Genomic DNA, 26,262 nt, shown 5'->3' on the forward strand with positions numbered 1-26,262 from the left:
TTCATTGTTGGTGTAGAATTCATTTTTACTTAGGTGCCAAGTGTCAATTAAACAACTTTGATTGAGTTGTCATATGAAGCAATAATTTGGTTGCCTGTAAATCTCAGTGATTAAAAAAGTGTTCTCTTTACTTGCAATGCAAAAAAGTTTTTAAGACCCTGACACTTTGCTGTAAACCAGCATGATGTTATACCAGCCAACAAAATGGTGTGGGCCAGGAATTGTGTTTTTAAAATGGATCTCCCACAATTTGTTGTTTATTATAATTATATTTTAGTAATTATGCACGTAAACATGTGATTGTTGAAAAATATTTTACTTCTTGCATTTGTATTTAATCTAAAGCTTTGTGAACTAACCATTATTTAGTTAAAACCTAGTCATTAACAGTTAGATAGTTAATTAAATGTTGTTGTTGTAAACATGATTGAGGAAGATGGTAATTATAAAAACAAAAAAAAATTATAAGTCACACTGTGACTTTGTTGGTTGCAAACTTGAACCTGTTCCTTTATCCTGTATTTGTCCATTTTATCTTTATAGAATTATTTCTTTTATTTATATTTCATAGTTATACAGTGTACGTAGGTGGGTGGATTTGATATATACACATCTAATGGCAATCATTTTTTGTTGTAATGAACTTTTATAAACAGAGATCCATTGAAAAACACCCAGACTGTATAGACATTGCTGTGAATACTAAGTAAGTTTTGAACATCCACCTCAACATGTTAATTTTTTAAAGTTATATTTTCTATTGATTGTGGAGTTTTTGTCTTGCTCACTATTTCTAGTTCGCAACATAAAACCTATTTTTGATTTTGCATCTAAAATTCAAGTACACTTAACACTCCTGTCAGATGAAGGGCTTAATTAAAACCATTTTGTTTTTCAATTGTGTGTGCAGTTATGTGTACTGTAGTCACTTCAGATTGATATGTTGATCCATACATGTATGTGTTTTGCCTCCTTACAGCTAAGTTCCAGAATATTCTGAGTTCCATTTGAGTACCATAATCCAACGGCTACAGGCTTTATGACACCTAGGTGTACAGACGAAACAGTTACTTTTGCCACAGCTGGTTGAATTTCATTGCTGTCCACCAGATTAATCGTTATACCCAGTAGATTGGTGTGAACACAATCAGCCACACAATCTACTGGGTAGTGGTTTATCAGGTGGATGGTTTTATCAATTCAATTCAGAAAAAACAAGTACCTGGGAGTTAATTACAACTGCTGTTATCATCTCACCGTAGAAGCAACTTGAAAGGTGAGTGTTAATCTATCGACATCAATCTGCATGACTTGTACATGTAATGAAAGAGTCGACCCAATTCAACTCTGCCTGTAACTCATTCCCAAAATGTTTTAACATGTAATCATTAACATGCAGTAGTACATTGCTCACAGCCCAAAACACAGCTTTATTGGCACCTTATCAAGTGATAACACAACTACTTGATTTGAGCTCCTCTTAGGCAGTATCTATAGGAATAATATATACGCACACCTGTCTGACAGGTAACAGATGAGTGTAGAACATTCCATATGATTACATGCTACAGTTCTAGAAATAAGTATTTACAAGACTACTACATGTATGATAAGGTAAACAATGACACAAGTTGGTGCAAAGACAATTATTTACATTTAAAAACAAATCCAAAATTAATTACTAAAAAAAATGATATTGAAAGTTCTATTTAGACATCACAAAGTGTCATGTATCTAGGAGTTGGCAGGCATTTTTGTTGCCAACTTTGTAGAAGTTATTGCCCATCAATTTGTTTTTGTCAGATTTTGTTCCTGTTCTGTTGACTTTGCCACATTCTTCACTAGCTAAGGCTCTGCTTTATTACTGGTGGGCTTCAGCTAGCTGCTATTCAACTGCTTTGCTGGTTCCATGGGAATCTTCTACATGGACTCTAAATTCACTCCCAAGGCATTTGCAGTTCTGTTGTTTTGCAAAGGTCTTCCTGATTTCTTCAGCACTCATCCCATCTGCCTTGATTTTATATGACTTGTTACTTTCTCTTTTGATCATGCACATGGCTTCCTTTGACCTGAGTTGAAGTTGGTTGAGGTTTATTACTGTAATCTTGTAAAAGAGAGACAGCAGCAGCTTTAATCCTCCCTATTATGCATGATATCATTTGGCCCATGCACTGCATCTTCTTTATTGAAGCTCTAACAATGGTTGAGATCAAAACTAATTTTTTGTTTTTATTAGTAACAGCACAGGCTCAACAAGGGGAAGTGTAATTGTTGTTTTGGGTTTTGGCTTTTCATTTGATGAAGCTGACCCAATAGGCTGAGTATTCTTGTGTTCCAATATATCCATCCTTGGGTGCTGGCTCATCTATACAATCTCTTTTGCTTACTTTATCACAGCCCCTGTAGTACCATTACCTCTAGAGTGGTGCAGGCGTGCAGGAGGATTTATTATAATCATGGAAGTTCTAGTTAGCTTTGAATGGTTTAAATTCTGTAATGGTGTATTGGGGTCCATTGTCTGAAATCATTTCTTTGGAATTCCATGCCTAGCAAATATCTTCCTCATGTGCTGGACTGGTGTCTCAGCAGCTCACTTTTTTCCAAAATTAATGGTTACTGTAATACTTGGTCAGATTGTCTACAATAATCCAATGAAATCTTTCTTTCCTTTGAACAGATACTAACTTAATTTGCCATCTTCTTTGTGGTAGGTTGACTTTGCATGGTTTATCAAGGTTGGTTTGGTTTTGATTTGTTTCTAGTACAGATGCTAATGAGGTATTTCATGTAATGGTGAATCAAAGGTCAAGATACAGTAACACTTTCTTGTCAAATTTATCCCTTTTTTTCCAAACTAGTAGAGGGAATCTTTAGTGCATCTGTGAGCACAGAACCATCAAGGTATAAGAACTCTGGTTTAACTCCCTTGTATACTACATGCTAATTCATCTTTGACAGCTACATAGTTTATCTCTGTGTAAGGCTAAAAATTATGAGCATTACTTTAGAATGTAATGTCTCTTAGCCTTGGCCCATCGATTGGTTCACAGAACTGCGATGATGTAGGCTGATGACTCTCAGCTCTACATCATAATAAAGCGGAGCAATCGTTGTGTTGCCTTAGAACAGCTTGAACTTTGCATTGATGATGTTCTATGTTGGAACATGCAGAACAGTCTTAAATGCAACCCAACCAAGACTGAAGTCATTCACTTCTACTCTCGCTTCACACCCAGACTGACAGCATTTCATGTCACCTCAGAGTCAGCACTGCTACTATCGAACCAGTAAACGAAGCAAGAGATCTCAGTATCATTCTTGGCTCTTCCCTCACTCTTTGCACCCACATCAACAATAATTATATGCAGCTCTGGCTCAATATCTTTACAGGAACTTAATAAAATCAGGAAATTTTTGTCTCAGAAAGACACCGAAAGGGTTGTTCATGCCTTTATTTCCTCAAAACTGGATTACTGCAATGGCCTGTTCTACAGCTTGCCCTAGTTCTTCTGAAATACAGAAACTTCAAAGACTACCAAACTCTGCCGCCTTACTTATTAGGTGAGCAAAAAAATCTGAACATATTTCTCCAGTCCACATCAATCTGCACTGGCTCCCTATAGAACATGGTGTTATTTTCAATCTGCTTCTCCATACCTATAAGGCCCTTTATGGTCTGGCTCCTGATTACTTGGCAAATTTGTTAACTCACTATACACCTGTCCGCTCCCTCCATTCCTCAAGGTCCATCAATCTGTCTGTCCCAAGATCTGGAACCTCTACCCAATTGGCAACAGATCCTTTGCATGTGCATCCCCCATGCTTTGGAACAAACTTCCTGATTTTATAAGATATTCCGAAACCTTAGATTCCTTTAAAACCAGGCTCAAGACTCACCTTTTTAAAATCGCTTTTAGTATATAGTTAATTTTTATCTTATTTTTGTAATTACTTAAATCTTATGTAAAAGCATTGAGGCTTATGTATAATACGTTTTTAAGAACTGTATTATTATTATTATTATTATTATTATTATTATTATTAATAATGACAAGTTCATGTGATCAGCATCCTAAGCATTTGCTCCGGCTAATGATAATGAACACTATTTGAATCTCTAACAACAGTCTCTCCCATGAGCATTTCTTCTTTCTTCGAACAGGAAGACTTCATAATCATACTTCTCCCTATTTTTGGTTTGATATCTTGACAGGGGATCACTGATCAACATTTGAGTCCCATTCCTGTAAAATTAATGTGATCCACTAAAGTGATATACTTCAGGAGTGGGTGCATGAATAATGCTCTTGGGTGCAATTATCTCTAAACTATGCTTTTTATCTGTAATGGCAGTGATTTTTCCTTATCCATGCAAGAGATACTCAGCTAGAGGTTGAAGCTTATGCAGCCAAGCACTAATACAAGGCAGTCATTCTCTATCTGTGAGTATCTCCTCTCTGTCTGAGTCATTGTCCAACTCTGTCAAGCCACAGGTTTACCAGCTTGAAGTAAAACTGCACTCAGCTAAGAGTCACTTTTCTTCTTCATATACATAGTGGGACAGTGGTAGCTCAGAAATGATCTTTTTCCTTTTGCGAAAGGTTTCTTCTTGGACTTTAAAAGTGAGATCAGTGGGTTGAATTCTTTGTTTTCATTAGTTTCCTTGGAGATTGTGACATGAGAAGAAACTACCTGGGTCAAGTTTTGCTAGGTGGCCTAATGGCAACTGGGTTATAGCCTTGACTTTAGCCAGATCTGGTAGCCAGTAAAGGGACTATACCCTCAGAGGTCAAAATTTGTCTGCAGTATTCAAGGTATTCATATACAGTATTGCAATTTGTTTCTGTCATTATTTTACAAAACCCTATTCATTAATGCTTTTTTTACAAGCTGTCAGCTTTGGAGTCATTCCCTCCAGTTCTTTTGATGTTTCCATCAAAATGCCTTTAATTGAGTTCTGGTGCACTGGATATTTCAGAAGGCAATTTGAGCCACTTATATCTGCAAAATGAAATGTGTAACATTGTATAGATTACTTAGGTCTTCATCAAGTTTCACTTGCAGGTACCCATCTCTAATGTCATTAACTGTAAATGCTTGTATGCTCACTATGTCTCAATGTGAGATTAGTTTTTGTACTTAGACACAAGTCATTTGTTCAGTTCCCATCAGGGTCTAGTAAGCCACACACATATCTTGCCATGACAATTTCTTACTTTCATTGCACTGCATCACTCACCCAGTCAGTTGGCTTGTCAATTTTTGTTGTGTGATCTTTCTTTTCCATTTTGGCAACTGTCTTCTTTAAATCATCATGCAGTACTCAGTGCATCCGGTTCTTGAGTTGCGCCCTTCCTCCACTCAATTTGTAAACTATACACTCAAGTCCAGTGAATACAGCTCACTGCATTCTGATAGAACTGCTTCTATAGACAATCCATTTTCATTGAATACTGAGTTTAACAGCAGCTCTCTCTTGATTTTTAGGAGCTTCAATTCTCCACACATTTTTCTGTATAAAAGGGAACTTAAAGAGCATTATGAACCACTAGAAACTTGGTGCTGGTTCTCAGTTTCTTCCCATCTCATGTTATCAGGCTTAAATATGGTAAATTACCTTGCCAGTTGATATTTTGCATAATTCAGTTTTTCTTTTTTCAGAATCTGATTGGCGATTATGTCAGAAACTGAGAGAACTGAAGAGAGTAGTTCAAAGAACACTAATGGTGACCCACCAAAGATCAATATTGATCTTCCGGAGATAAATGAAGTAACCCAGAATTATAAACGTTGGAAGGATGTTCAACTCCCAATTGACATTCTGTTGTTAACAGTGAAGGACTGTGAGTTCTTAAGTTGCTACTATTACATTGTTGATCCATTCAGAAGCTATTATAAAGGGCTTGGTCATGTATACTTTGGCAGCATTGGTGAAGATCAAGATGTTAAACTGAAAGTTGCTTTGATGAGATGCTCAGAGGGTTCTAAAGCTCCTGGTGGTTCTTTGACTGTTGTAAAAAATGCTGTCACTCAGCTGAGACCAAAAGCTGTGTTTTCTGTGGGCCACTGTAGTGGTATGAATCAGGAAACAACAAAGCTGGGGGATGTGGTTCTTTCAGAAAAGCTCACAACATAATTCCTATCAGAAGGCTACAAAGGATTGCACGGAATTTCGTGGGATCACAATTAACTCCTGTCAGTAGAGACATTGCTGAACTCATCAAATATGCAGGTTATGGTTGGAATGCACCCCTAGAAAATCCAAAAGAAAGGAAAGTTGAAGTCCACTGTGGTGAGGTTTTGAGTGGCCCTGAGCTTGTACAAGCAGAGTGGCGATCGCATGAGCTTGTGAAGTCGTTTCCTGGAGCAATTGCAATTGAAACTGAAGGAGAGGGTAAGACATCTGTATTCCTTAGGGTAACAGAAAAATCCTTTGCAAGAGACGTAGATAGGTTTATATCCTGAGACACAGAATTGACACTAATTTTATCATAAGAGTTTTCATGGTGGGGGATTTTTCCTGTTGGTGATTAGAGATACTCTGGTTTGATTCTTAATATACTGGATCTTAGATTAAGAGGTCTGGAGGCAAGTTCCAGCTTAAGTCATTGTGTTGTACACCTGTAGACTTGGGTGGGACACTTTACTCTCACAGTGTGTCTCTACCCAGGATTACAGATGGCTGCTGATGAACTGAGTAGTATCCATGTACATGTACACCTGTAGAGGGAGTTAGAATAAAGTTTCTTTTTGGCTTAACAGTACGAGACCAGACCTAGAGAAAATTGTGTGCCAGAGGGGGGCTATTCGACAGCTTATGTAAAATAGAGACGTAACTCCTCCCCTTTGTTGTTTTATGCTTGACTACATACATGTTTACATGTAATTACAGCATTTTCTCGCTAGTTCCTTACAAATCTGTGATACCAAAGGTGACGATGTGGCAAGGTTAAAGTTAATGGTGTGGAAGGGTAGGGGGAAAGGGATTGTCAAGCGAAAAATTGGTATGTGATCTGCCCATGCTTTTGCTGAAAAATCAGGAAACATTTTAGAATTGTTGTATTTTTTTTCCGCAGGTATCTTTACTCTATGCAAGTTTGCGTGTATTTTGGATAATATTTGTTGTTTTTTTGCATAGAAGCTAGCTTGTTATTTAATTTTTTAGGAGTTTACAGTGCAGCACATGATCTTAAAATGGAGTGGGTTGTCATCAAGGGTATTTCAGGTTATCCAGATGGAACTGAAGCAGAAGAAAACTGGAAAACATTTGCAAGTGTAATGGCAGCTTCGGTTGTTATCAGCATTGTAAAGGACTGCAGTATTTTTGAAGATTGGCCACATTACAAAGGTAAAGAGATCAGCTTTAATGTTTGTTTGAGGTTTACAGTATGTTTGCATACTGTGACTAGGTCTTTTTTGCTGTTTAGATTTGTTTTATATGAATGTAGTGGAACTGCATTAGCAAAAAATTCCACTAAACTGAATTAGAAATATGATTGATGACTTCTTTTGATTATAATTATGCTAATCACGAAGAACGATTTTTGGAGCAGAATTGTAACGAAAATGTCCACATGCGCTACTTTGCCTCAAAGGAACATAGTTCTATGGGGATTGCACTGGGCTTGATATTTCTGCTTTAAATGCCCTGCCCCCAATCATGTATTTCTGTTTTCATCCACAGATGGGAGGGTATAGATTATCGATGATATCACACCCAACAATGTGTTTTTCCGTTCTAAGGCTCAGTAATATTAATGTTAATTGACATTTCTATTACAAATATAATCAAAACTATAACAAAATTCTCTAAATGTGCCTGCCCGATTTGAGCATTGATAGGACTGTGTACCCGAGCATGCTTGTAATTGGACAGTTGTAATAGGGCAGTTGAAGGGACAGTTAACACGTCATGCCTGTGTAAGTGAACAGAACGCTTCATGTGCCCACGCTTTTGTCACGGCATTTCGCGGAATTAACTCAGTTATTTTTTTCTTTTTTTTAATGAAAACGTAAAACCGATCTTTAGTTTCTTTCTTGAATTTTGCCATAGTTTTATTAATTGGTAACAGGACTGACTTTGTGTCGTATAATTCTGTCTGTTATCAAACTCGTGATAAACAAATCAAACTTTCGCTTCAGTGGCCGTCTGATATTGTTACATAACTGTTATGATTACAGACCGAATTGGACTCCACTCAGTCTTATCACCTTTATAAATAAAAAAAATGGTAGATTTGATACTCATTTGTTGTTGAATTCTCTCCATTTTGAAACACGCATGTGTATGGTGGCCGAGAACTGCCAATAGAAAAATCCGCATTTTTGAAAGAAAATTGTTTTCTTTTTTATTTTGATTTACATTTTTTTTTTATTTTTCAATTTATTTTTTTATTTTTAAAATAGAGTGAAAGTAAAATAAAATAAAACCAAAGTAAAATAAAATAAAACCAAAGTAAAATAAAATAAAACCAAAGTAAAATAAAATAAAACCAAAGTAAAATAAAATAAAACCAAAGTAAAATAAAATAAAACCAAAGTAAAATAAAATAAAACCAAAGTAAAATAAAATGAAATTATTCGACCCAGCCGAGAGCTGCCACTACCAGCATGCATTGCGTGCGTTACTGTCACACGCTCGAGTTCATCATGGCCGATGCATGGAAGAGGCTCAATGAAAAAGTTAAAGCAAAGCGTACCAAAAAAAACCAGCCCAAGGACCATCGAAGGAAAGATGAACTGACAGTTCAACGTTTGTCAGCAGAAGTTTCTGGAAAGGCCCAAAAGTATACAAGGATTGGGCCAAGAGAGTTTGTTCCCCTCGACGAAACGGAGGAATTGACCATTGGTAATATCAAGAGCGCTTGTGAGAGGCATTTTCTACAAAAAATCGGAAAGAATCTCGTATGTGATATCTTAGCAGGAGAACAGGGCCCATCGTGCAAGACTCTTGCCCAAATACCGGACTTAAAGGTTGTATACGCCCGCTTCATTCCAGATCCAGCTGATGAAGGCGATGTCAACAGCACCCAGAATTCCACGAGAAAGAGGAAGGACGCAACTGGAGAGTCCTCGACTTATACCGAATTTAATCCTCCGCCGTCAAAATCAAGGTCAAGCCCCAGTAAACTTATGCATTCGAGACAGAAATTACCCACACAAGCAGCGGGCACAAAAAGTACGTATTACCCTCGAAGTTTATCAATTTCTGACATGATCAAACTTGGCAAAATCAGCACAAATAACGCCACTACTATTGTGAGAATTTTCAGATTCGATATGGAAGTTTTGTCGTGGTCCAAAGTTCCAACCACTGTCGAGTTCTATGAGGATAAAGAGGCAATCGGAACTGGTGGATTCCGTAAAGCATTCAAAGCAACATCCAAACATCCAGAATTTGTTGCGACAACGTGGGTGATAAAGCACTATCTACCAAGTGCTTTAAAGTGCATCTCGGATACCGGTCAAACTATCGAGCAACACAACCGCAAGGTTGTTCAGATGCATCTCCTAGCTAGGAATTTTGCTTCGCAACTTGAGGCAGAAATCAAGGAGGAAAGCGAGGTTTTTGGAACTGCATTTAGATATAGAAAGATCTTTCATGGAGAAACAGACGAGGGGGAGTATGTTACAGTCGAAGAATTTATCCCTGGCCAGTTTAAGAAGTACGTAAACAACACTGGCCAAACCTGTGTCGATCCTACAGATGAGATGGCCCAGAAGGCAGAGTGTTTGACACACTTCACGTATGAGAGATCAAAGAAAAAACTTATGCTAGTTGACATCCAGGGAAGTGGATATGACTTATTTGACCCAGAAATTGCTTCTACAGATTTACTGGATGAGGGTGACAAGCAATACCTGTATTGTACTGGAAATCTTTCCAAAGTAGCAATTTCAACATTTGTGAAAGAGCACACTTGTAGTTTGTTCTGTAACTTGCTTGGCCTACCAGCAATAGAAAATTAAGGGGCAACTCAAGCTGCTATAAAATTGTGAACATTGAGACATTGTTGACAAAACTTGATACACTGTTTACAAAATAGCTAGTTCACATAAAATCCCATGGTTACATATCATAATTTACGGGGCAGTCATAATTTGTTTCCAGGGGTGGGCTGCAGGATTGTGATATTAACCAACCTTGTTGTTGCTGAATTCACCCTCAAGCAGATATGTTTTCATGTACCCCAATTTAGGACACCAAAACACCTGCTCTTGTTAATGTTTCTCCTCAACCCACCATGTGAGGATTGATGGTTAAAATTTGTATTATTTGTATTAGTAAGGTGCATAGTTTTTCTTGCTTCTGCTGCCCTTTCGATGTTACTGTTATTGCCATCAGTGTTATTGTTCGTTCCAGTTTATTTCCACAAAGGTTATGGATATCATGTTCAGATACATTATCATTCGATGAATTTGTTGTTTATGGCTGCACAAAGTTCATAGTAACAAAATGGAGGATGTGGGAGAAAACATGCTGCTTTCACTATAAAAATAGAGTCAAGGGCATAACACCATGGATAAACAGTGGAGTTATTACAAAGAAAAATTTCTCTTTAGGAAAAGAAATGCTTCCTTGCAATCAGCAGGTTTCAAATGGTCAGTGTCAATGATTCGTTCACACTCTGCTCTGAACTCAGGGGCGAGAAAGTCATCATCAACAGTAAGGATGCCTGACTGGACAGCAGCTTCTTTTAGTTGATCATCAGTTACTTGAACACCTGCACATTGCCAATAGAAAACAATCTTAGCATTCATCATCTAGTGTGACTGGCAGTGTCAGCACCACATTAGGTTTTTATAGATATGCGACTTTCAGGCCCAAGGATTTTAGCAACAAATAATTTCCTTCTGGGCAATAAAATTATGGCTTGAAATTTCTACAAATAAATTATCATTGGTTGATTGTTGAAGCATTATAACTATGCCATAGTTCACTTTGAATAAAACAGAAATATCCCAAAACCAGTTTTGACAAAACCTTATAATTTTTTTACCGCATTCTTCAAGCCCATATTTCTGAGGAAAACTGTAAATATGGTTTGGGACCCCATCTGGTAAAACTGTGTCCTTCTGGGCTCTGATCCTGTGGGAATTCCACACCATCTCCTTGAATGTATCTAGCTCTCTCTGAACCACAGGAACCATAATAAAAGAAAGAAGCTTCCTATGTAGGAAAACAAAATAAGCAAAGGTAACAAACACGTTGGTGTATAGGTAGTTTCAATTACAATATATAAGCCAGCAAGTTTTTTTTTTTTTTTTGGGGGGGGGGGTTCCCTAACTAAAATTTTTCCTGGGCCCCCTCAACCATATCTATTTGACTCGAGTATATATAAGCTTTAGGGGGAGGGGATGTGTTATTGCATTCATACAGAAATTAATTAATTTGCTATAAAAAATGTATGTATATTAACTTTAGGCAAAATAATGTTTATGTTGATTGAGCTTTCAATCACCCACGTGCCATGCCCTAGCAAAACTGCAACATATTCTAAAACAATAACTCAATGTCACTTTTGGAGTTTAAAAACAAACCTTGAAATGAATAGCCTGTGTATGTGTGCGTGTGGGCGGAGGTGGAGGGGGGAGACTTGCCCATTCTCACCTGTCAATATCATCATGTGGGTCATAATGCCCTTGATCTTTAAGCCATCTTAACTGACTTTTGAAAAATTTTTCCATTCTTTCGTCTAATTCTTTCCACCATCTTTCGATCTAGAGGAAAACGTTTTTTTAAATGACATTTTGTGAAATGTGCATTTGCCGGAAATCAGATGATAGGGTGGATTAAAATATTACTTGTTACTGAGGAAATGATTAAATAACAAACAACAATAATACTTTTCCTGGCACTCAAATAAAGTCACCGAAAGACTCGTTGACTAATTTGGCACACTCACATAATATAATTAGACAGCACTTGAGAGATGAGCTTACTTACTTGGTTTGAAGTTGATGGACCATACAAAATTGTGTCTGCAGGATCCACAACGTCAGTGTGATGTCTACGAAGAAAGGCATGAATTGTGGCCATGGTGCCTGTTTCTGTACCTTTGTCGATTCTGATCATTGCAGGAATTACCTTGGTCTCCATTATATGCTCCAAGTACCAACGACCAATCAATTGCGGGTCACAGTTCTTATTCCAAACTCGCAACCATAGCAGCTTTCTGCTGGCTGTATCTAAGCAGCCATAAATAGCAATCGGAAAAGTGGAATTTTGGAAACCCATTAATTTATCATGACCGTCCAGGGAGTGGACCCAGTTTGGTCCTTTCAAAGAGAAGTTTCCTTTCTTTCGCCTTGCCTTCTTAGCTCCAACGCCTCCGCGAGCAGCAAGTCCATCGGGGTAAAGATCAGACATCACATCGTAAACTTGATCTCGCGTAACTAACAAGTCATATTTTTGTCTTATTTTCTTGTGCATGCTTCTATATCCCAATAGCTTTCCTGGTCCTTCCAATTCCTTTTTAACAGCCTCTTTAACATCTTCAACCGAAACAGTGTCATCCCTGTAATAAACTTCGAAATGGCGTAAACGTCTGTCGAGTGTTCGGATACTCCAGGCGTATTGAGGAAAGTCTCTCCGTAAAAAATCGATCGCTTCTTCGCGTTTGAGGCCTTGTTTGACATACTTCTGCAGTGCACCTTTAAGGGGATCGTCTTCTTTCCGCGATGAAACCCTGCTATCTGCCATTTTCGAGAACAGCCCGGGAGAACAGTCCCTATATTCCCGCCATTTTGGATCTTTACGATGCACGCAATGCATGCTGGTAGTGGCAGCTCTCGGCTGGGTCGAATAATTTCATTTTATTTTACTTTGGTTTTATTTTATTTTACTTTGGTTTTATTTTATTTTACTTTGGTTTTATTTTATTTTATTTTTATTTCAATTGATTTTACTTTCACTCTATTTTTAAAAATAAAAAAATAAATTGAAAAATAAAAAAAAATGTAAATCAAAATAAAAAAGAAAACAATTTTCTTTCAAAAATGCGGATTTTTCTATTGGCAGTTCTCGGCCACCACACATGTGCAATAAATTAGGCCTGAAATTGAAAATTGAGTGAAATAGAAATTATTGAGAAAATGGCGATGAAACATTACAGTATATATTTCAAAATTATTGGCTAATAAGCTCTGTTAATTAGCTGTAAAGGTAAATGATTCTTGATAGAAGCATGTATTTTTCCTATGAGATACCATGATATAATCTGCTGTACCCCAAGAATGAAGAAAGTGATCGGAATGGAAACGCAGAGTGCAAAAACAATCAGGAAGTGCTTCCTGTGGGCTTATTGCTAATTGAACGACAGGAAGGCTTTGTAATTAAATCACTTGAGCCACTGTCCTGGTTTATGAGCTTATTTCCAGAAAGTGACGCTCCTCAGGCGTGTAGTCATATGTTGAGTTTTTGGGCCGAGGTACCGAGGTGTTAAATTCCTCACGTAGATTTTCAATAATTTTAATTCTTCCCTCACAATGATTTGGAAAAAAACTTTGTAAGCAAGTTTAGGATACAGTGTTCATAAACGGAGACGGTTTTAAAACTAAATGTAGAGGCATGCTGTGGTCATGAGGCAACTTTAACTGCTGTCTGTTTTTTTTTTTTTCTTGAAGATATTTCAACTGATGGAGAAGATTTAACATTGAGTAAAAGAGTTCCTGTTGAGGCATCTTGTTCTAGTGCCCAGTCCTTCCAAAATGCCTCGTCCGCTAAGACAGCCGGTATATATTTTAAAAAACAAATTATTTCCCCTGTAATGGATCCGCTGACATTTGAATGGTGTGTTTTTATAATTAAAAGGGTGCATCGAGAAAATGTTTTTGCCATTCTTATTAAAATGAAACTCGTCATAGGGTTCTCTTTTGCTCAGTGGAGGAGCCTTGGAACGCAGAAAGCGAAGGTCTGGGTCTCAATTTCGCTCGTGGGACTAATAACAAGAGGAACAACATCTTCCTCTGAACTGAAAATAATTATTGATGCTGTTTGCAGTTTAGCCTTCTCTCACCTTTTTTTGATTGTTTTTTTTTTCCTTGGAAAATAATTTAAAACATTTTGCAAACATTTCCCATGTTCAGGGTTTTCTTATTTCCACAGAAATACAAACTGCAGATGCGATTTCCTTTACCAGTTCCTAATTGCCTTATGATAATTGGATCTGTTTGGTGATGTTTTTTACCGACTTGATGTCTCTCGCGTTTAATCACTTTTCGTATTTTTCGAAGGTGGAAAAAGGAAGTCATTAAACGAGTCAGTGGATCACGGCATAAAGCGCTCGAAGTGTGAAGGTATTTGTCACTTAGGACCTCAATTTATTACTTCTTCATTCAGTCCGCTTGAGACTTTCATACTAGAGGATCCGAAGCGTTACATATTTACTATAAGATTAAAGTTTTTCTTAATGATTTTCTGAAGAGAAAGTTGTTCATTGAATAACTTCCCTGTTCACAGATCAAAGCAGCATTCGTCTTATTTGTTTTATATATACATTTTGTTATAGAACGTTAACACCCATTATTAGGATTTTGCTTGTTTTGTTATATTTCACATGATTAGCGGCGCACTGAGTGAGTTATTGGTTCTTTACCTCTAATAGAGACCGGTAGAATGTAACCGGAAATATTGACAAAGAATGCGTAGAACGATCGACAAAGAATGATGTAATTAACTAGATAATTGCTACTGAAACCGCGTGTTAAGATTAACGATAATAAGATTTGTCCAACAGACCCATGCAACAGGATTTAGTGGGATCAACCGATTAGGAAATAAATAGAGAACTAAGCCCTATCCGACCACACTGGACCTACGTATCTGGATGTGGATATCTGTAGCCAGTAAAAGTGGCATTTGTGATCCTAAAATAGTTAGACCGTAGGGCGGAACGTGAATGTTGTGAGCTGAAGAATAAAAGCCAACTTAAAAGAGAGTATACAGTCCTCGTTTGCAGAACCATTGTGTGCGGAGAGCAAATTCCGCGAAACATTTTTTTTCGTATAGTGGAACAAACCTTAGACTCCATTTCCATCCGATGTTCATGAAATGAGCCCGCACTTCTCGCCTTTATGAGATCGGAAACTGCACCCCAGAAAACACGCCAACCACAGTAGTTACGAGATCAAAAGAAAAAACCGGCTGATTTGATGAATACCAATATATATTTTTTAGCTTTTACCCAAGAATTGAAGGATAGCTTTACCAAAGTTACAAATTGCAGTTGGGGAAGAAATAAATACACCAAATTAAGGAAAGACCCTAATCCAGTAATGATTATGTTTCCTTCAATGTGAGATATAGCAATGTTTGAGCAGGGTTTTCTTCCTGTCCACAGATTCTACTGTAACGCAATTTCTGGAATGGTGCCAGAATCAGCTGCGAGAGTTTTACAGCAGCACCATGTGTCAGGTAAAAATAACTCCGTGGGACCCTGACAACACGGTACACATTAACAAAATCTACGTACAGTTAACACTCTTACAAGACAACAGACAACCTCACAGGATTACGAAAACAAGGCTTGAAGATTGCAGCCAAGTATTTGAAGGTGACGAAGATCATCCCAACCGTAGACGAATTCTTGTGTATGGAAGACCTGGAATAGGAAAGTCTACCTTCACTCAAAAACTCGCTATGGATTGGGTAAATGGCAAAAAGAAAGTCCTCAGAAAGTTTTCTCTTCTACTGTTACTACTCAAGTTGCGAGACGTTTGTGATATTCCGGACCTCTGTACTATCTTGAAAACCGCTGAACTGTTGTCTGCTGATGACCCAAAAGCATTCAATAACTTGTATGAATATGTCCGTCAAAACCAGGAGAAAGTGCTGCTCATATTGGATGGATATGACGAGTACAGCGGTGGAAAGTCATCCCCAGTTCACCAGATTTGGAGAGGCAGTCAACTGAGATACTGTTGTGTAATGATCACAGCGCGACCAGTGAATGAAGATGAGCTAAGAATGCCAAGTCATGCTCAGTTTGAAATCAACGGGCTCGATAGCAGGGAACAAAAGGAACAGTTTGCAAGAAAGATTCTTGATGATGAGGAGGACGTGGAAGGGTTACTTAACTACCTGGAGAAGCAGAACCTCGAAAAGATGGCAGAAATACCGCTTCTGTTGTTGATGTTATGTCTGCTCTGGAGAGAGAAAAAGCATCAGCTACCCACATCTCGTGCGTACATTTACGTAGAATTTATTCAGACTCTTTTGGATCACATGGCTACAAAAGAGTCAGTCATCGTCGCACCAGGTAAAAGCGTAGATGAATATCGAGAGGAACTTTCCAAAATAGGAAAACTTGCATATGATGCTCTTTTGGAGGACCGTCTTCATTTTAACTTCAGCAAATTTGCGCATAGTGATCTGTTCGAGAAGCTAATTGCTGTCGGTTTTTTTCAAGTTTGCAAACTTTCCGCTTTGAACCGTGAGAGGATCGTCTATTTTCTTCATAAGTCAGTCCAGGAGTTTCTCGCCGCTCGTTTCATCGTTGAAGAACTGACGGTGAAGAAGAATAAAACTGTCACCTCCTTGTCAAGAATGGATACGTTTGAGAAATCAAGGAAGATGGCTGAGGTTCTAAAATTCGTATGTGAGTTGTCATCAGGAGCTGCCGGGCTTGTTTTTGATCATCTACATTATGTCGGTGAGAAAGAAGGTCTCACAAAGTACAAGTTCACTAAGACGCCTTCTGTCGATGATTTGTCTGAAGAACAATACGACTTTATTCTACTCTGTGTCGATTGTTTGTTTTTGTGTCCAGCCTCAGACAGAACAGCCGTGTATTCTGCATTTCTCTCATGTGTTAACCATGTTGTGATACTTGAGGAAAGACACTATTCTGCTGCTGCTGCAGAACACTTCTTCAAATCCATCAGCAGTTTTCCAAACTACTTATTTTTTTTGGACTGGTGGAGGTTTGATGATTTTCCCCATGATCTTCTGTCCATAATTTCTGACTCGAACGCGGTCGTTTTAACGTCCTCTGGAGAAAATAAATTTGTAGAAAAGTACGTGGATTTAATCGAGGCGGACTTTTTCCTCAAAAAGTCCGAGGGAAGAAACTATTTCTTTCTGACTGAAATAATAACTACGGTTTTTCATTCCAGATTGCTTCCTGAACTGTTATCAGCGCCGGTTTGCTCTTCTAGGCCACCTGTGGTTAATTTGGTAAATAATGAAAACAACAACATTGCACTGCCTTTGACTGAGAACCATTGTTTGTCACTGGCGGGAAAGGTTGGCATTTGGGTTAAAACAGTTGAGGATGTTCTTCTGTGTAGGAACGTTTTGCGTTCAGTAACACTTCCTCGAGAAATCGCAATAGCGAGTTATCAGGAGAAAACTGTCTTTGAAGGTCAATTGATTGAGAGCACAATTAACAGAATTAATTTTACTGACAATCTCTACCGCTTAATACTTTTCCAAATCGATGTAACCGCAAAGTGTGCTTCTTTTATTGCCGAGTCACTGTACCATTCTCCAAATTTGTGTGAGCTCGACTGGACAAACAACCCTTTACACAGTGGTGTGAGTCATTTGGCTGAGAATCTTAATCACGTGCCACAGTTGACTATATTACGTTTAAAGGATGTACAAATGGGAGAAAAGGAATGTGTGGCATTAGCTGGCTCATTACAGTACTTAACTAAGTTACAAACACTGGATATAGCAGACAACGCACTAGGTCACGGGATTATTGAACTAATCAAGAACCTGAAATATGTACCCAATCTGACTGAGTTGGTGCTGTCGAATACAGATTTGGGTGAAGATGAAGCATCAGAACTGACCCGTGCACTTAATTATGTACCAGAGTACTTGAACAATTTAGAAGAGCTGAATATAGGACACAATGCACTGGGTCACGGGATTATTGAACTGGCCAAGAGCCTGAACAATGTGCCCAATCTGACTAAGCTGAACCTGTCGAATACAAATATGCGTGAAGATGAAGCATCAGCACTGGCTCGCGCACTAGAGTATGTACCAGAGCTGGAGTGTCTTGTTCTAGAGTCCAATCCACTTGGCCAAGGGGTCAGAGATCTGGTCCAATATCTCAGCAGTGTTCCAATGCTGAGACACCTGTTCCTAAATAAAGGTGTTCAGATGACAAGGACAGAGTGTGAAGAGTTGTGTACAACAGGAAATGAGAGAAACATTCATCTGTACACCGATTACCATGTAAGTGTCTTTTTGTTGTTTCACGCAGTTGTATCTGATTTGTATTTAGATGCTCTTTAGCACAGCAGTCGATACTGTTTCCAGTAAGTTCCTTTGGACTCAATTAATCAGATTATTTTTCATGGGAAAGAACGAAGTGTTCAGGAACATTCACTATTTTCAGAATTTTCTTTTTTTCTATTTTGTGACGTCAGGAGCCAGTATTGTGGATGGAGACCATAACCAGCCCGTGTTAAGTACTTTTATGGCTCATACGTTGCTTGTTTGAGGATGATTTGAAGAAAAAGAATGGTGAAGATTAAAATAAGTGATTTCAAAATTACGTGATATTTCTCGAATACACAATGACTTAAAAAAACTTTGGGAGTTCATTCGATTGGTCCTTGCTTTGCTTGTGTAGTTACGCCTTACATAAGAGAGAGAAAAAAAAGACGAATTGTGAGAATTTTTCTCTGACCAAACTCCTCTGCTCAATTTGAATTTTTGAAAGTGTTCGGCTTCTGTTGTTACTGTGGGATGCTTTTATTTGGGTTTGATCATTTGCAAGAAAGAATTGTTCAACTCGTACATGCTTTGAATTTGATGAAGTTGTTCCCTATAATCTGTGCTGGCATTTATTCGCTTTTGCTTTCAGGAAACATTAACCCATTAAAAATATAAGTAAAAAAACAAAATGGACTTTTTCCTTTTTAAAATTCAAGTGCATTTTTTAAAAAGCGAAAGTCATGTTGATTCTATTGTCATATCTTGACTTCTTTAAGGTTTGTACGGATTATAGGAAAAACTAAAATCTAAAACTCATGCTCCAAAACCTTTAAAGTGTCTTAAACCAAAATATAAGGGTAAACCCTCACAAGCACAGAATAAGGAACAACATGTTACGGGAGGAAAGAAGACAGGCGTGCACGAAATTCGACGGGTAATATTTTCTCAGTTTCTTTTTTTAAAAGGGGGAAGAGAAGCAACTTTTAACTCGTATTGCAAAAAGGGAAGGTGGAAAAAAGGAGGAAAAATATTGAGAAAAAGCTTTTCAGATGGGTCACCTCTGACAAACGCTTCGGCTTGTTGTTTCCATCCTGATATACAAAATTATAGAAAAATTGTCACGTCGTAAACAAAATAAAGCGCCTTCACAGTATCTTTCAGCGTATAAATTTATCAAACTATTCAAGGATAAAAAGCATTTTGGAGGTCTACTATACATTAACATCTTTTTTAGCTAAAAGTTCTATAGCATTATTGAAGCTTTGCTGTGCGTCAAGCACTGTGAGTGCCCCACTGAAAACAAACAAAAAGCAAAACAAATCATTTAAAAAGACGCCACACGCGACCACTAGTCAAACTTGGCACTGTACGACTAAATTATCATTTACTCGCTGTTGGATGGTTTCCTTAAAATCTGTCCGGATCGCACAAATAAAGCGGCGAAGATGTCGAAAAATAACAGAATAACGCTTCGACCAACGAGTTAATGACGGCGAAGAATACCAATATTTAGAGAACGATCCGGTCGCCCTTTCATCAAAGATGACGAGACTCAGGGAGCCGTAAAAACCACATGATGAAGGGCGGTAAACAAGAGAAAAGGAAAAGTTTTACGTACCTAACATCGCTTCTCCACGTGCGAAAAATGATAGCGGGTAAAATTACTACTGAAGGATTATGGTCTACATGGCATACAAAAAATGAGGAACTGAACGGAACGGATTACAACAAAAACCGCCGGTGTTGAGGAATAGCCTTAACATTCTCATCTATCACTTGGATTCTTTTTTCTTTGGCTTCACTGCTCATGTTTTGTAACAGTGTCAGGTGATCGCAATGCCATCGGTTTCCCGCGTCACGAAAGCTCATTTTGGAAGAAAAACTAAAGAACAACGTTGTTGATAATGAAGTTGTTTAACTTACTACCGTATGTATTTGTCTCTGCTTGGTCTGGCATAAATCCTAAAATATATATATATATTTTAACTTCATTTGGAGTTGGTTCTGTGTACATTTTACGCAGCTTCCCATGTTTCTGTGCCATCGCTGAGCATAAACAACTTTTTGATGGGTAAGTCGTATTGCCATCACCGAAATAAGATCTACCTACCTTCATTCGTTGCTGTTTTGTCTTTCCTGTAAAGTGTAGGCCTTTTTTATTCTTCTAATCACAAAACTAAGCAAACCAGAAACTTCTGTAGTATGAAATAATAGGAGGATAGGTTAGGAGGCGTCGGTTAAGCGAATTAAGCACAAGTGTGAACCTTTAAGTTGTTTTTAATTGGTTTTTTTTCTATCATTATTATTTGAGTGTCTCGCATTTTATTCAAACATGCAGTTTTGTCAGAATAGTACGGGTACATCGAAAGGAAAACTATTCGCTTCTGGGTAAGTTAAAAAAAAACGTTACAGCGAGAACACCAGATCATAAGAAAGAAATATTTAGAACTGTCTTACTTTCAGTTATGTAACAGACTTGTTTGTGGAGAAGTGATCTGGAGTAAAAAACCCATTACGCGTAGGCGTCAAAGGTTGGAATAGTATACAATTACTGATTTACCCTCGGGTAGGGAATAAATTAGCCAATACTTTATATGCGGAAATGAAACAATTCAGAAGATATCAGACAGTTTTCTTTCCTTTAAAAAATATACAGTATTTTACTTTATTCTTGTGTTTATTTGTAAACCATCGCCCCTTTTAAATCGCCAAGGATTATCTGAGAACATTTCCCCTGTTGTTAGATATAGTTTTGGTCACTTGTAGCGATTTGAATTCAAAAGTGAATGTTTACTGCTCGCATTTTGGACAAATACATTTAAATGCGTCAAATAATGAGCTTGTGTCAAAAATGTAAGTTGAATGTTACACATAGTTACTGAAACAGATTCTTCTAGCCATAGCAAAGGAAACGTGATACTCTAATAAACGTGGCGGAAAGCAAGGCGCTTTAAATATATCAACTTGTGTGAAATGCAAGTTGAGTGTTACACATAATCAGTGCCGTGGTTGATATTATTACATTTTTTTCTTGTGATAGGAGGTGGAATATTCGGGGGAGAGTTTTACCATACGACTTCTTACAACAGCTGAGCTGAGAAAAGAAGGAATAAGATTCAGAAAAGAGCCAGATGGTGATGATCATGATCATGACGATCATGATGATGACGATGACTTTGAAGATGATGAAAAAGGAGGAGGATGACGACGATGAGGATGATGAATATGACGATAACTATGGTGGTGATGATGATGAGCAGGAGGAGGAGGATAATGATTGCGATGATGGTGATGTTAATCATGTTGAATGAGCGCTCGGGATAAGAGGTTTCTATGGCAACTTATTTAGCGAGTAAGGAGCAGAGTAGTAATTTAGAATAACTTGCCTGTTCTTAAGTTGTGTGTTGTGGCAGCGAGGTAACAAAGAATTAATCTGAAATCTTCGTGAGAAGCAAATCAGAATACAGTGTATACAATGCTCTCTATTGAGATTGTCAATATAATGTAATTTGATCACTCTTCGGTCTGATTGGCTTTTTAACTGTTCAACTTAGCTACGAGTTTATTTAGTGTTCTGGCCAATCAGAACACAAAAAGAATCTCGAAGGTCAATAGTTTGAAAAATGATCGGCATTGATCCTACATATGACCTTTTGGCGCAGAGAAAGAAAGTTGAGTAGAGAAAGTTGAGTAGTCTGTACTAGACCCTCCCTTTTTGGAGATGGTCTAAACGGGGAGAGCTGAAACATTGAAGGGAGCTGCCCCTTCTTTCCCAGACCCCATTTTTCACCCTCCCAATATTTCGATCTACTTTAATAACTGATACCCTGACACAAGCTTTATCGCCAACTGACAAAAATGATTTTTTCTTCACAAGATAAGCGGCAGACTTTGAGAGAAAGGAGCTGAAGAATATTTTTTGTTGTTGCTTAGATCAGTTCACAGGCAGCGTTGTACAGTCAAGTAGGCTTCTTTTTATTCCTTACATTGTTGATGCTTGAAACAGAAAACTGTTGAAAAATCGTTCGTGATCAGAAAAGTTGAAGTCGATACACAGTGTTACAGGCTTAAATACTTGTTTTTGTAAATAGCAATTTAGCTTGGCTTGTTTTAATAAATGTTTTCGCTCTTGTACTCTTACTTTGGTTGATTTATTAAAGAACTTTGTCTTAATTGCTGAAGAAGGTTCACCTGATGTGAGAGTGTTTGATAAAGACAATGGATGCGACCTCTATCCTTGTTGCTCCGATCCGAAAGCACATTTATTGATATTATTTATTGAAATTATTTTACAGCTGAATGCATTTCGCGCTGAATAATATTAGTGTCCGGATTTTGAACTCAAGAGACTATTGCTCGACATGGGTACCCTTAGGGTGTGAGGAAAAGCTGGTTAATTTTCGTGGTTTTATATTTGCGTCATTACCCTTTAATTTCTAGCAGAATCTGATGGCCTGAACTGTGGGATATATACGTCTTTTGCGTTCGACCAACTGACCGACCTTTTTAATGTTGCTTTTGATGTTTTGTTGTTTGTTTATTGCTTTGTTTTTTGCCCGTAAACAACTCTGTGTTATTTCATTCCACAAGCTTCCCATCCTCCCCTTAATTTTCCTACGCTGAACAATTCGATTAGGTGGCACTAAGAGTCATGATCACCTTAGCATCCTCTCCTCTTTACTGCTGTAGTATTAATTTTATCGAGCTTTGAAGCGAAGAAACAAACAAAAAAGCCAAAAAAAGAGAGAGACAGTCAAAAGATTGTACGCAGTCTCTCACCTCTCGACCTTTTTCCCCCTTTTTTTTCGTTCTTGCCCCACTAAAGAATATCCCAAACATTTATCACATCCCTTGAACACAGAATCTACAATAGCCTGTTGGGTTTCGGGCTAAGTTTCTCCGGATGGGAATTTTGTTTGCGTGAACTAGTTAATAATTCAAAGAAACAACTCGGGTCTTTTTTCAAATTGGTATTATGGACAACGCAACGGCAATTTTCAGTTTATCTTTGGAATCAAGAACATGTCCATTGACATAAAAAAAAAAAAATTATATACTGACTAAGCTAAGGTGATTAATTCTTTGCGTTTACATTAATATAGAAACGGATATGACGCAACTACTTGAAAATGGAACCAATGTTCTTGATAAGGAATATCTTTAGAAGCCTTACATCACACTACACTCTGATATGGTGCTAGCGAACCCGCCCAAGACTGGTAACATTTGCAGCGCTCTATCAGAGAATCCCGGCTTTTTAACTTGCTGTTGTCTCAAGCTCTCCACTGTCTTCTCCATGCCTTCATTAGATTTCTGCATTTGTGCGAGTCGTTGGTTGAGTGTTTGGTTCTCTTGCGTGAAATTTCGTCTTTGTTTTTCAGCTTGTATCATTCTCGCCTTTACCACGTTCTCCATCTATTCTCCACCGTTGCTTCAGATTCCATCTGTCCACGGAGTCTCTTTGTTTCCTCCTCCTGTTTGGCTTGCAGCATTTCCATCCACTTACCAAACAGGAAAAAGTTCAGGTCAGACAGCCATAAGAGAGTCATGATGAAGAACATAAAAGCTTTTACTCTGGTTCCCACTTTGTGCAAACATTATCAAATGTCTCAGTCACTCAGAATGAATTTCTGTTAAAAAAAACTAAAATAGGATCTGTTCTTGCTTGTATGAATTAACTAAATATACATTTTAAGGTAATTGTAAGTGATAAGGTTTTTATGAGGTAATATTCTCATAACATAGAAATTAGGGAATGGTGAATTTATTTTGGCAGATCACAAAATTACATTGGAATGAAACGAAGAGAGCTGAGCCATGATGTTTGTCAGATACTGACACCGGATCAAAATGTTACTTATGACGCTTGCGATTTTCTTGTTGTAAACCTGCGTATATATTTTTCCTAGAGAAACAATGAAAATTCAAATCATTATAGGCTTTGTTCAGCAGACGACAATATTTTACCGCATGTAAAAATAAAATCATATTCTCTTCCTTAAAACTAAATAGTCCAGCCATGTTTTTTGACAAAAACACAAGAAAGGGATGCTGTTATTCCATAGATTTTCCGTTCCTTTATTTTGCTGTAGAACATCAAAAAAATTCCCGTTTAGGTTCCCATTCCCTATTTTCCATTTTCTTTCCCTATCGACAATTTGATATTCCTGATTTTAAATCTACTAGAAATAAATAAAGGTGTATCATCAGTACCCCAAGTTTTATCTTCTTTTGCTCTCTTTCGGCTTTGGCTGCAATTTCCCGACTCAAGTTCTCGTCGAAATCCTTTAATTGTTTCGGCACGCTTTCCTTACAGTAACCACCAAGAGACTAGAAACTGTTATATTCTCTTATAATTACATAATAATTACTAAGTCCAAGAATCGCATTGTACTTGTACTAAAGGAACTGCATTCAATTGATATCCATGCATTTTTTGTCTGTGAAACTATTAGGAAAAATATGTAAGATACAGATGAGGAGGCTTCAAACCATAGTTACTACTAACTATGGCTTGAAAATGCAAGTTGAGTGTTACAAATATAATTGGTGCTGTGGTTGATATTGTTGACTTTTTCCTTTTTTTCTTGTGATAGGTGTGGGAATCTTCAGGGGGGAAGGAGGACATCCAATGACTTCTTACAACAGTTGAGCTGAAAGAAAAAGGAATAAGGTTCAGAAAAGAGCCAGGTGATGATGATGATGATGAATTTGACGACAACTGTGGTGACGACGGTGATGAAGATGACGATAACTATGGTGATGATGATGATGATGAGCAGGAGAAGGAGGATGATGATGACGACGATGATGATGGTGATGATAATGGTGTTGAGTGAGTGCTTGGAAAAAGGTTTCTATGGGAACTGATATATCGAATACGAGCAGAGTAGTAATTTAGAATAATTTGGCTGTTCTCAAGTCGTGTGTTGTGGCAGCGACCTAACAAAGATTTAATCTGAAATCTGTATGACAAGTAAATCACAATGCAGTGTATACAATATTCTCTATTGAGATTGTCATGATAATTAAATTTGGTCAGTCTTCTTTCTGACCGGCTTTTTTAAGTGTTCGACTTAGCTGTGAGTTTATCCAGTGTTATGGCAAATCAGAACGCTAAACGAATCTCTCAGGTCATTAGTTTGAAAAACGGTCGGCATTGACCTTTTGGCGCAAAGAAAGAAAGTCGCGTTGAGTAGTCTGTACCAGACTCTCCTTCTTTGGAGACGGTCTAAAGCAGGAAAGCTGAAACATTGGAGGGAGCTACTCTTCCTTCCCAGACTCCATTTATCACTTACCCGATATTTCGATCGTCTCCACTAACTGTGATACCCTGGCAGAAGCTTGATCGCCAGCTGACAAATATTATTTTCTCTTCACAGGAAATACGGACTTGTGAGACGGAGCGGAAGAATGATATATTGAGCTTAGATCTGTTCACAGGCAGCGATGTTCAATCAAGTAGGCTTGTTTTTAAGCCTTATATTGTTGATGCTTGAAACTGAAAATTTTTAGAAAATCGGTCGCGATCAGAAATGTTTAAGTCGATACTTGGTATTCCATGCTTCAATGCTTGTTTTGTAAATAGTAATTTAGCTCGGCCTACTTTTAATAAATGTTTTCAATATTGTACTCTTACTTTTATTGATTTATTAAATAACACTGTCTCAATTGCTAAAGAAAGTTTAGATGGTGTGAGAGTGTTTGACAGAGACAATAAGTACCACGTCTATCCTTGTTGCTCGGGCTCCGGCGATAGCAAATTTATTGAATTAGTTATTTTACAGCTAAACACATTTCGCGCTGAATAATATTTGTACCTGGATTTTGAATTCAAGAGAATATACTTCGACACGGGTGCTCCTATGGTATTAGTAAAAGCCGGTGAATTTTCGTGGTTTTATTTTACCTCGTTTCCCTTTAATTTATAGCTGAATTTGACGGCCTGAATTGTAGAATATATACGCCTTTTGCGCTCCACCAACCCACCTTTTAAATGTTGTTACTGATGCTTTGTTGTTGTTGGTTTTTTGCTTTGAGTTTTGCCTGTAAACAACGTTTTGGTATCTCTTCCCACAAGCTGCCCG

At 37.8% G+C, this 26,262-nt stretch overlaps 1 protein-coding gene and 1 pseudogene across 2 annotated transcripts; one reads left to right on the plus strand and one right to left on the minus strand.

Moving 5' to 3' along the window:
- Nucleotides 1-54: 54 nt before the first annotated feature.
- On the plus strand, nucleotides 55-25,767 carry LOC148735913 (NLR family CARD domain-containing protein 4-like; annotated as a pseudogene). Its single transcript, XR_015998633.1, has 12 exons — nucleotides 55-706; nucleotides 980-1,276; nucleotides 4,354-4,442; nucleotides 4,659-4,814; nucleotides 5,662-6,394; nucleotides 7,166-7,348; nucleotides 13,627-13,734; nucleotides 14,236-14,298; nucleotides 15,342-18,190; nucleotides 21,216-21,483; nucleotides 24,811-25,010; nucleotides 25,558-25,767. The product of XR_015998633.1 is annotated as an NLR family CARD domain-containing protein 4-like (transcript).
- LOC111346183 (uncharacterized) lies at nucleotides 10,348-12,935 on the minus strand. Its single transcript, XM_088753256.1, has 4 exons — nucleotides 11,948-12,935; nucleotides 11,612-11,721; nucleotides 11,001-11,170; nucleotides 10,348-10,724 (listed from the first exon to the last, which is right to left on the minus strand). Exons 1-4 carry the CDS (start codon nucleotides 12,773-12,775, stop codon nucleotides 10,540-10,542), a joined length of 1,293 nt encoding a protein of 430 aa, XP_088609382.1. The 5' UTR covers nucleotides 12,776-12,935; the 3' UTR covers nucleotides 10,348-10,539.
- Nucleotides 25,768-26,262: the final 495 nt, after the last annotated feature.

Source organism: Stylophora pistillata, chromosome 3, assembly GCF_964205215.1.
Source record: "Stylophora pistillata chromosome 3, jaStyPist1.2, whole genome shotgun sequence".
Classification (NCBI taxonomy): Eukaryota; Metazoa; Cnidaria; class Anthozoa; order Scleractinia; family Pocilloporidae; genus Stylophora; species Stylophora pistillata.

Excerpts from the sequence above, each read along its gene's own strand:
- LOC111346183 (XM_088753256.1), bottom strand. The coding sequence starts at position 12,775 with ATGCATTGCGTGCATCGTAAAGATCCAAAATGGCGGGAATATAGGGAC. Across the intron at positions 11,722-11,947 it reads GTCCATCAACTTCAAACCAA|ATCGAAAGATGGTGGAAAGA; the intron begins GTAAGTAAGCTC and ends GTTTTCCTCTAG. Across the intron at positions 10,725-11,000 it reads ATATGGGCTTGAAGAATGCG|GTGTTCAAGTAACTGATGAT; the intron begins GTAAAAAAATTA and ends GGCAATGTGCAG.